This window comes from Parasteatoda tepidariorum, chromosome 6 (assembly GCF_043381705.1).
Source record: "Parasteatoda tepidariorum isolate YZ-2023 chromosome 6, CAS_Ptep_4.0, whole genome shotgun sequence".
NCBI lineage: Eukaryota > Metazoa > Arthropoda > Arachnida > Araneae > Theridiidae > Parasteatoda > Parasteatoda tepidariorum.
Genome location: NC_092209.1, coordinates 77,662,733 through 77,673,629, shown reverse-complemented (window position 1 = coordinate 77,673,629; position 10,897 = coordinate 77,662,733). Strand labels below are relative to the sequence as shown.

General features: G+C 26.3%; 1 protein-coding gene across 3 annotated transcripts; it reads left to right on the top strand.

Annotated features, from left to right (window-relative positions):
- The first annotated feature begins 14 nt into the window (after positions 1-14).
- TP53IN (Tumor protein p53 inducible nuclear protein) lies at positions 15-8,277 on the top strand. 3 transcript variants are annotated; one of them, XM_043051070.2, is made up of 4 exons: positions 15-293; positions 1,381-1,504; positions 3,654-4,109; positions 6,669-8,277. In XM_043051070.2, the coding sequence occupies exons 2-4, from the start codon at positions 1,393-1,395 to the stop codon at positions 6,860-6,862; spliced, it is 762 nt and encodes a 253-aa protein (XP_042907004.1). In that variant the 5' UTR covers positions 15-293; positions 1,381-1,392; the 3' UTR covers positions 6,863-8,277. The 3 variants fall into 3 exon arrangements, with proteins under 3 accessions (XP_042907004.1, XP_042907006.1, XP_042907005.1); XM_043051072.2 differs by having other exon boundaries at positions 265-369; XM_043051071.2 differs by having other exon boundaries at positions 270-650.
- Positions 8,278-10,897: the final 2,620 nt, after the last annotated feature.

Below are 10,897 nucleotides of genomic sequence, written 5' to 3'. Positions count from 1 at the left end.
CAACAATTATAAAAACAAAAGCACAATTTCCTTTTTTTCCAATTAATTTATAAGTTATTTATTGTTTGTAAAACAAATAACTTGATGCACATACACATTGCATCTATTACACACGCATGCGCGAACCGGATCAGCATTCCACCGCAATATGGAAATGCCCCCGTACACAAACATTTATCATCGATTATCTTTAATCGATAATCTTTTAAAACGATTATCAACAAATAAACACATACCTGAGCCTGACGTCACTTGTCAAAAAATCTGACGCACAAAAGGAGCTCTATAAAGAAGTAAGTTTCTATGAAATTGTAAACAAGTGTTGTTAATCAATTACGTTATTTGCGTTTTAATTTTTATTGTGATTTGGTTAGTAATTCAAGCCTCTTTTGCAATTGTTTTGCTTTCATTTAAAAATTCGAAAGTATTCCTTCATTCTCCTGTCATTATGTTCGTGTTAATACTTGTCAACAGCTGTACATTTTGACGTTTTAAAGAATTTATAGTTAATTTAGTTCCTGAATTCTTTTGCTTAGCATTAATATTATGATTATGTAATCATTTACTATTTGTTCTGCTGCAATCTCTCTTAAGTTCAAGAAATATTAATATTATTTTACACTCAGTGTTCTAAGGTATTTTTGTTGCAAGTAAGATAAAGTTTCATTTCAATATATGTTTTTATTTATTTATTTTTAATAATTGATATTGTTGAAAATAGTTTGATGCTAGACTATATTTTTTAATTGAATTTTCTATTTGTATGTATTTTGTATAAGGAGATGAAGTATTAACTATCTCGTTTTCCTATTGCGCAAACATTGAAACCAATCGGAAAAATTTATTTTTCATTCATAGTTTATTTTCGATTACCCAAGCGCATGGAAATTCAACTTTTTTTTAAATTTAATTTTATTACTTTTATGTTATTTAGTTTTTATGTGTTTTTAGAAATAAAGTTAAAAAAAATGTTGAGGATGCTCCACATATTTTGTTGACATCATTAGTTTTGCATTTTATTAGTTTTTTATAATTAGAGCTAGAAACATTCACTCCTTAAATATTTTGTCAGATGCCTAAATATGTTTCCTTTTTAATTGTTACATTACTTTTTGTGATAAATTTTACACCTACATTAATGACACTAATAAATTAAGATGCTAATAAGGTAGCCTTTGTATTAGTTGATGCCTTTGTATTCTATGTCTTCTGTACCTAGCTAATTTTTACAGATCAGTTATTATTTAGTATAGGATTGATTTTGTGTACTTTATATGTATGTATAATTTTTATAAGGTATAGTATTCAATAATGTATATAAGATGTAATTATATATAGTAATATGTATAATAATAAAATATGTAATAAAATATATTTTAGATTTACGTAAACATGTGGGGCAGTTTCAAATCATTTTTTGTCCAAGAAAATGCTGAGGCAACTGATGCTGTAAAAATAAGTGAACCTGATGACATAGAAGGCTGGGTATTAGTGGATATTGATGGTAAGCATCAGAATATAGTTCAATTTCATAAACTTGTTAGTGATATCCCTTTATTATTCCTTTAGCAAATAAGAAAAAAACAAAATACTATATCTTAGGTTTTAAGGGGTATATTTCCATATCATGATCTGTCACGCCAACTACAATCTCAAAGGTGCCAATTTTTTTTTTTAAAAAAAGAAGCAAAAAAACTTGTAGATGTTTGCCCATCGGTAACTACGACCTTTCAAATTTGTCCCTTTCTGTGATTTTCTTTTTTTTTAGTTTCTCACAGGCCGCTGTTCGGAAGTTGCTAAGACATGGCTATTATTCTGCCACTGATCATGATATGGAAAAGGTTTAAATTTGATATTTTATAGTCTTTTAATGTTCTTCTAATGCTTGTATATGACTAATAATAAATAGTAAATAACCAAATTATTTAAATGAAATGGCATTACCTGTTATTACAGATAACAAATTGTCTTTATGTAGTAGCTTCTGCTGTTTATTTTTTTTTTTTTCATTTATTGCAAATTTAATTATAAGTATTAGGTGTATAAAGCTTTAATTTAATTAGCTAAAAATTATTGAATAAGTTTTTTTAATGGTTTTTAATTTTCAAAGTAGATTACAAAAAGATTTTTTATCCATTATTTCTTTTTTTTAAATTTATTACCATTTTTAATTTTTTGCTATATTAGTGATATTTTGGCACTTAGAAAATATTGCCACTCACTGATTGTTTTTAAGTTATTGAAAAATTATTGATTTTTGTTCTTTTTATTAATAAAATAATTGTTACCAAAGTTACAAAGCCTATCTTTCCCTTTTTTTTCTTTAATTTTACACTGTCATGTTTAAAAATGCTTTTTCTGTTCACTTAATTGCTTGTTATCTATCAATTATCAATTTATTTCTAATTCAATTATCAATTAATTCTTATCAATTTATTTCCATTATTATTAGATCAAGTTGTTTTTTCAAAATAGATTTTTAGCTTCGACTATTTATTTATTATCATTATTTCATTCTTTCTTTATTTTTATTTATAGTTGAAGTTGGGTACTAATTAATTTCCATTGTAATCGCGATAACCTGCCAAATCATGTAAGAAAAAACAGCCAAAGGTAGCTAAACTAAGAGTAGCCATACACACTTTCACTTTCAGTTCCATTAAGGCTTTGCATTTAAAACATGTGATGAAGTAACTTTTTTTTTTTCCATTTATAACATTGAAAAAATTTTTTTTGACCATTTTTAATTTATCGAGGAGTGAGAAAGATGCTGTTTTGTTTTTCCATGGTAAAACTATACTATCAAGTACACCTAAATGGATGTGAAACGAGACTCTATATAATTGTAGGTTTGTGGAGGTTCAATGTGAAAAGTTGTCAAGAAAAAAAAAAGCACTTTTTATGTTATGAACTAAAGGCAAAGAGGAACGGCTCATTATCTTCTACAATATTATCTTGCAGAGTTCATGTAGCGAAAATCCTATTGGAAAGACAATAGATGTAGTGTTTTCAAAAAGTACTTAAAGTGCTTATTTTTGAGTTATGTTTTTTAAATGCCCTTAAAGGTGCTTTTTTTTATTCAAGGTTTGTAAAAAGTGCTTAATTTTCTATCTTTTAAAAAGAGAGCTTTTCTTTGTCCAATCATTGTTGTTCTAAATTACAAAAAATGCGTGATTGTCACAATTTTCTCTGTAATATTTATCAGGAACTAGTTATTTTATCATGATTATGTAAAGTCTCTGAAAATATTTCTAAATTTTATTGATTTTTATGTTTATAAATTAAGAACTTTAAATGATAGGAAAAAATAATTTTTATTACTGTACAGATCCTAATTATGATTTTTTTTTGGAAAGTAATTAAAAATATTTTTTAAATGCTTAAAAGGTGCTTTTTTTTTTTTTTTTTAAATATCTGGCTACGCACCTTGAACAAGCCTTTTGATTTAATATTAAAAGCAATCTCAGAGATATGGAACCCACGACTTAAGTGTGAATAATTCTAGCTTGGCGTTGTTATAACAGCGGTTGCCGGGGAAATCATGTAGTACCTCCAGTTGTCTGTTTTCTGAAAACAAATTTTTATTTCTCATTTCTAAATGATGTTTTAAAGAAACAATTTTTTAAAAAAAAATTTCTTTGCATTTTCTTAAGGAAATGAAATACGAGAAGATGCCTCTGTTCCTGTAAAAAATTTGAAACCTGAATCTCACCTAAGTCCTTTGCCTCTTTTGGACATAAGTAACACAAACACTCCCCAAAGCTCTCCTCAACTTAGCCCAACAAAAATCGAAGAAGGTTGGTTTGTTGCTCCCCCACCATGTTTCTTGGTGAATTGTCCCAACCAGCTGGAGGTTTCACCGTTGGAGAACTTGTTGATCGAACACCCCAGCATGAGCGTCTACGGTCGATTTCCTGGTTACCTGAAAGACAAAAAGACCGAAAAGAGCTCCCAAGAGAATTTAAAGGCAAGTGGTGTCGGCAACTCAAATCCTGGCAACAAACCTTTTGAACGCACAACTGAGCTTCCTGGTTGGGAGGTTGAAAAAGTTTCTGCTAACTCTCCTACTTCGAATGATGTACAAAAACCTCGCAAGATTGATCTCAAAAGTATACTTATATTTATATTCTTCTTTATTTATTATCAAGTAATTTTTTGTAGTTTTGTAGGAATGAATTTTTCATTCTCACTATCTTATTTTAATATGTTTATGTAGTTGTTGAAGTTTGTATTAGAAATTCTGTTTTTTTAAATTTTTTTTTTTATCCCTGTTGATAGAAAAAAGAGTTTACTTTTTTTTTCAATCTTTTTCTTATATTTTAAAATTTCATGTAGAATAATTAGGATTGTGAGGTTATAATAAGTTCATTTTAAGTTTTAGGCATTATATACAATTCTTTGCAAGTAACTGTTATTGAGACAATATTAATAGGAGTTCTAGGTCATTTAAAACAATTTTTCATTAACATTAGTCATAATTCATTTACATTGCATAAAAATATATATATTAAAAGAAACTAATTATTAGTGTCAAAACATTTGTTATAAATTTGGCATACTTGTTATCTTGTAAATTAAATATTAAAAAAAAGTTTTTAAATTTGTTGAAATAGTGAAAAAAAATTCCTTTGGAGTGAAAAGTATTCATACAATTCTATCTTATTGTATATCGAAGAAGCAAGTAATAAGAACATTCTTTACCTGAACTATCTATATAAGGGTAATTATATCAAAATTTAATTTGAGGAATTATTCAAATTGGAGGAATTATTCACTTTCAATGAATAATTCCTCCAATTTGGGGTTAAAATGCTAATGTTTAAAACTCAGCAATGCAGTCAAAGGCATCTGGTGCCAATGCAGACTGAGACTCTTTTTCGTGCTTTAAATATGTTTCTTTTGTCGATTAATAAATAGAAAGTTATAAATGTGCATCTTAATAGATGAGTGACATGGAAAATTTTATCTGCAAAATGTCACAGAGGTTTTTTTTTAAATATATATTTTAGTGATTTGTGCTTGTTAGCAATAAAAGCTTTCATAGTTCTTTTATATTGTTTATGAAAATATAATTTTTTTCTAAATAGCATTGATTGTTAATCTGAAATAATCTTAAAACAACAGAATGTTATTTACTCATTTTTATATTTTCCTATATATCATATTCTATTCTCAATGATAGTGGTTTTTATCCTTCCTTACCGAAATATTATTTTAACTGATCAAATCAGCATTATATTTATATGAAAATATACATATAATGCACATACGTGCATTTGAAAAAGTTCGTTGCATCTCATATTAGCTTCAGAAAGTGTCAACTGATATAAAAATTTTGGTTTTAATTATTTTTCCTTCAAATTACTGCTAAATCAATCGCTAATTGCCTTTTTATTTTTTTCTAGTCTTGGTTTAATTTATCCTACAACAGCAAACTTAACATGTGCTAGTTTTGCCTTTTTCTTATCCATAATATGAAAATATAAATCTTTGAGAAAAGGAATTAATAATTTTAAATTGAGACCCACTTTATGTAAAAATGGACCCAGAAGTTTACCAGTGTCTGATACCTGTACTTTCCTAAGTCTGGCTAAATCACTGTCTCTCATAATTTTGTATATATAAAAAAAAAAGAACCATTCCTTTTTTCTTTTTTTTTTTGTTCAGGTTATTAGCAAAGCCCCCTATTTTTTTTTCAAGATTTGGTCATAGAATCTAAAAAAATTTATTTTATTTATTTTTTTATAACTTTATTCAAAAATATTTAGATTTTATCTTCAGGGTATCCGCGCACCTGAAAAGTCATGAAAACTCATGGAAAGTCATGAATTTCGGTATTGAACAGAATTTGTCATGAAATGTCATGATTTTAACTATTTTTTAAAGAAAAGTTATGGAAAGTGGTGAATTTAGATCGCCGAAAAATCTAATTATTAAACTGGAATTTACTCCTCCCCCAATTTCTTGGTGTTCCGAATATCTGAATTTGTAACAAATATAAAATGTTTTTATCATATTCTTTAAAAATTGTGTTCTTTCAAAAAATGGAGAGAAAAAAACGTCATTTCTAGAGCAAATTATCTTTTAAACTTCTGTGATTTCAGAATTTTTATTATTTATTTTTTTATTTTATCAATTTAAAATTCTAGCAGAAGCAAGCCAGTGATTGGCGAATTTGTTTTATTCCGAAATGAGAACAGAAAAATCAGAAGTATTTATTTTCTTTCCCTCGAACAAGAAAAGTATCTTTAGAATGTAATTCTGCGGAATAAAAGAAAAAAAGTTTTTTTTGTATTTTTTCAGTTATTTTATTGCTTCAAATCTTTATTTACGCTGTTTTTTAAATTAAAAATCTGTAAATATGAAGATGCAGAGTATAACAGTTTTGGTTACACCTATAATTTCAATTAATGTTATTATGATGCTTTTTTAAATTTACTATTGTGTTTCTGTCGGAGAAAATAGTAACTTCGTAAAGTCCTGAAAAGTTCTTGGAATTAGTCATGAAAAGTCATGAATTTGAAAATCTAAAATGTAGCAGATACCCTGTATCTTGCTATGTTCACAAATTTTTTAATTTAAAAAGTAAACATTTGTAATATTTCCCTTGCCTATCATTTTTAACTAATCATTTTTAGTTGATCTGATGATGTTTTTGTTATTTTTAGGTTTAATTGTTCAAACAGAAAACACTAAGCCCACTCATTATACTAAGTGGGAGGGTGAGCAGTACAAACTTTGTCCTTCGTATATCAATCGGCAAAATAGAGTCCACCGCTACCAGTCAAGGAAACACCACAATCAAAAAAAGAAGAGTTTGGCTAAGCCTTTTGCAGAAAAAGGCAGCAAGCATACTTTTTGATGTATTTATTAATAGCTTAACACCCATTTCTTGCTTTACTGTGTGTAAGTGTAAAAATTATTTTACTTTTGAGTTGAATTCGCTTAGTTTAGTTTCGATCATATATAAGTGATTCAACTCCTATAATTTATTGTATATGTGTAGTGTATATAGATTTTTAAAACTTCTTGTGCGTGCATTTTTTTCTTTATAGCTGTGATTTTTAAGTTTAGTGTCTTTTAATTGCTATGTGCTTGTATCTTTTATCTATAGTCCTCTGCATCTGCAGTCTGCCATTAATATATATTTTTATAATCCATGTTAGAAATGTGTGGACAAACTATCACGAGCTACTGAAAATCATTAATGAGACTAGGCCAGGTGGAAAACATCAAACTAACTTTATAGTTCATTCCACCTTCCACATTAGCAATTCGTTAGATTTTAATAGTATTTCATTACTTAACTATTTTTTGCTACATTTTTGACACTGATTGTGAAACTGTATGTTAATGGCAATCAGTACGGAACACCCTGTACAAATATGTTATCAACTTTCATTTTAAACTAGTTTAATTAAACATTTAAGACTGTGTGTGGCTATTTTAAAGATCTATGTCTGATTTTTTTTTCTTGTTTTGCTCATTTATTTTAATGTGTTATTTAAATTGTATTTCTCTGTGTGTTTATATTCTAATGATAGTTTAAATATAATTTAATTTATTAACATTATCTAATAATTATTTACCGTTTGTAGATATAGTACGTCCCTTTTTTTTTTGTAAAAGTCTACCATAAACTTGGATCTTTAAATCTGTAAATTTATTGAAATCTTTATTTTGCTCCTTGTTATTATCAAAAAACCATTCTAACATGTTTTGAACAGTAAAAATTTAATTCAAATTCCATTTTAGAGAAAAAGTAGATGGAGTTTTAAATATTATCAAAATTAGACTGTTAAGCTGGTATAAATATAAATATGATTGGTATGTAAATTTGTGATAGGGTATTTATACATATATTATATGTAATCTATTCTAAAATGAACATAGGTATTATATATTTAGCAAGTCTGCACATAGTCGCCACTTAACACGTTTTTCTTTCATTATTTATAACTAATGACTTCACATTTTTAAGGAAAATACAAATGTACAATTTGTAGTTTTTTAACCTATCAATTTTAGGTGAAGGAAGTTGTAAAATATTGTCTATAAATTAGTGTTAGTTTGTGGTATGACAACCTTTTCACTTGTACTTTAAAACCTGTTTGTCAATATTCATTTACAAAATTTTGAGTTTTTTTTTTATCAATTATTATTACAAAATTGTAATTTTGCATTTTAAGAATTTAAGTCTGCATTTTAAAAATTTCTAAATACCAGATTTAATTTCCAGATATTGTTTAGTTTAAGAGTTTAAAAAAAAAGAAGAAATATAATTCATTTAAAGACATTTTAAAAATTTAATTTATATTTATTTCAATAAGAAAAACCTTTTTTTTCGTTGCAAAATCAAATGTAACACATTTTTAAAAAGTGCTTAAAGGTGCTTATTTTTGATTTGCATTTTTTAAAAGCTCTTAAAGGTGCTTTTTTTAATTCGGGGTTTGTAAAAAGTGCTTAATTACAAAAAATGCATGATTGTCACAATTTTCTCTGTAATATTTATCAGGAACTAGTTATTTTATCATGATTATGTAAAGTCTCTGAAAATTTTTCGAAATTTTATTGATTTTATGCTTATAAATTAAGAACTTTAAAAGATAGGAAAAAATAATTTTCATTACTGTACAGATCCTAATTATGATTTTTTTTGGAAAGTAATTAAAAATATTTTTTGAGTGCTTAAAAAGTACTTGAAAGGTGCTTATTTTTTGTTTAAAAATCTGACTATGCACCCTGGACACTATTTTTAATAATAAAAAAATCTGATACATGTTTTTTTTTTAATGCAGATTCTACCGATGTTATTGGTCTGATGAATGAAATTGTACAATCTAAGTTCAGGTTTTAATATCTGTTGTGCAAAATCTACAGTAAGCGTAACAATTTGCTTGATTTATGTTGTAAAATAGTTATTTTTGAGCCAAAGATTTGAACAAAAGTATTGATTTAATGAATAATGTGCCATTTAAGATTTTAGTTCACTTTGGCCATATTCAGTTCTTACTTTGATTGTAAATAATTGTAATTATATATTGCAAAGCACAATTCACATTTTCTTGTACCAAAAATTATTAAAAGATTGGTTGGAATCTGTGACTAACATGAAATAACATAATTGTAATTCGCATATAAAATTTACCTAGCTGAAAAAAAAATGTTTTTTTTTTGAATTGTGATTTTAATTATAAATCTTTTTTTTAGCTTTTTTGTCTCAAATTTTTTGTAAATAAACACACAGCGTAAGTGTTAACACTATCCATAAAAGAGTATGAATAAACTATCATCTTCATGTAAATAATAAAGTTATACATTTATTTGCCAAATTCTAGACTGACATTTATGAAAAGTCTTACACAAAGAATTTTCTTAGCATCCATCCTTAGCAATAAATGAAATGTAATGAACATCAATTTGTAATATTTTATTGCTTTCCAAACATTTTAAGTTATTGGAGCATAATTGTCTTAGAATTTAAACAAACTTTTCAGAAAAGTTGTGTGTTAGCCATTAGATAATTTTTAATTCATTTATTTTGTTTGAATAGTAAAGACTAATATAACTATGATCCATACACAAATAGTAGAAAGTGAATTAGTATGTATTGTTTTCAATCAGCCTAAGGTTTCTAAAATTGTTATTTTACTTTTATTTAAAGCATATTTAAAATGGTTTGTTAGGTTTGAACAGCTGTGTAAATGATGATTCAAAACCAAAGATAGCCATAATTTCTATTTTGCTCTCATTTAAAAACATTACAGAAGTATGTAATGAATTGTTTCTAAGTGATATTTTGTGTAAATTATCTCAACGCATGGTGGACTGGTGATTTTTCATGCCCAAGCGTTGTTTGTTAGCTTGTCACCAACAACGTTTGAGCATGAAATCAATATTAAGAATGTTTTACTTCTGTATTTAATTATAAAATAATAGCCTTTGGCGTGTTATAGTGTTTGTGAAAAATTGCTAGTCTACAAAGTGTTTAAAGTTTATGTGTAATAGGAAATATAGATTATTTGTAGTCTTTATATTTTGTTTGCAAACTTTCAATTTGTGAAATCCCTGACATTTATTTAAACTGTTAACATTCTAAGCTTTTTAATTTGCCATCAAGACAGGTTTTTGATAATTACGAGATAATGGTTTGTTGCCAAATGTACTTGGAACCTTCTTCCACTCCTAGCAGCATTTAAAGATTGTCTCTTAGTATTTTTTATCCACTGGTATTTGTAAATTTTAGCTGACTTGGAAAAATTAAATTAACGTTCTATAGTTAAAAAAACTGAAATAAGATTTTTCAAAAATTTCACTTAGAAGCTTTACTTACTAAGTTTTTTAAGTTCTAATTTTACTTTTGCTGTGTATGGATCTTAATTATGAATGAGTAACATTAGTTCCCATTAAAAAACAATTTCATGTTTAGAATATTTTAAATTATATTGAAATTTCTTTGAAGTTTAATTCTTATATGCTTTTAAAATAGTTCAATTTTAGAATTAGTTTAGTGTTTAAGTGTGTGTATCGAGGAATATATATATGTTTTCCATGTGCTATTAATAAATTGTAAATAACATCATCAAATGTTTCATAAATTTGCGAGTAGTATAAACCTTTGTTTTCTCATTAGTGTTTATATTTCATTATATAATTTAATTATAAAGTGTTTTAATTGCATTTAGTATATCAAAAACTTGTTTCATTTTTTTTCTCTCTTACATTTCATAAAGTTATATTTTTAGAGTATTATAAGTTTGTTAAATATTATTTTAATGTTGTGTAAGTAAACTAATTTTGTAAATAATTTAATATTTTATTTCATTAAGTGTGGCTGGAACCAATATTTTGTCTGCTGTTTTAAGTTAATTTGCAATGTTTAAAACTGGTCTGTAAA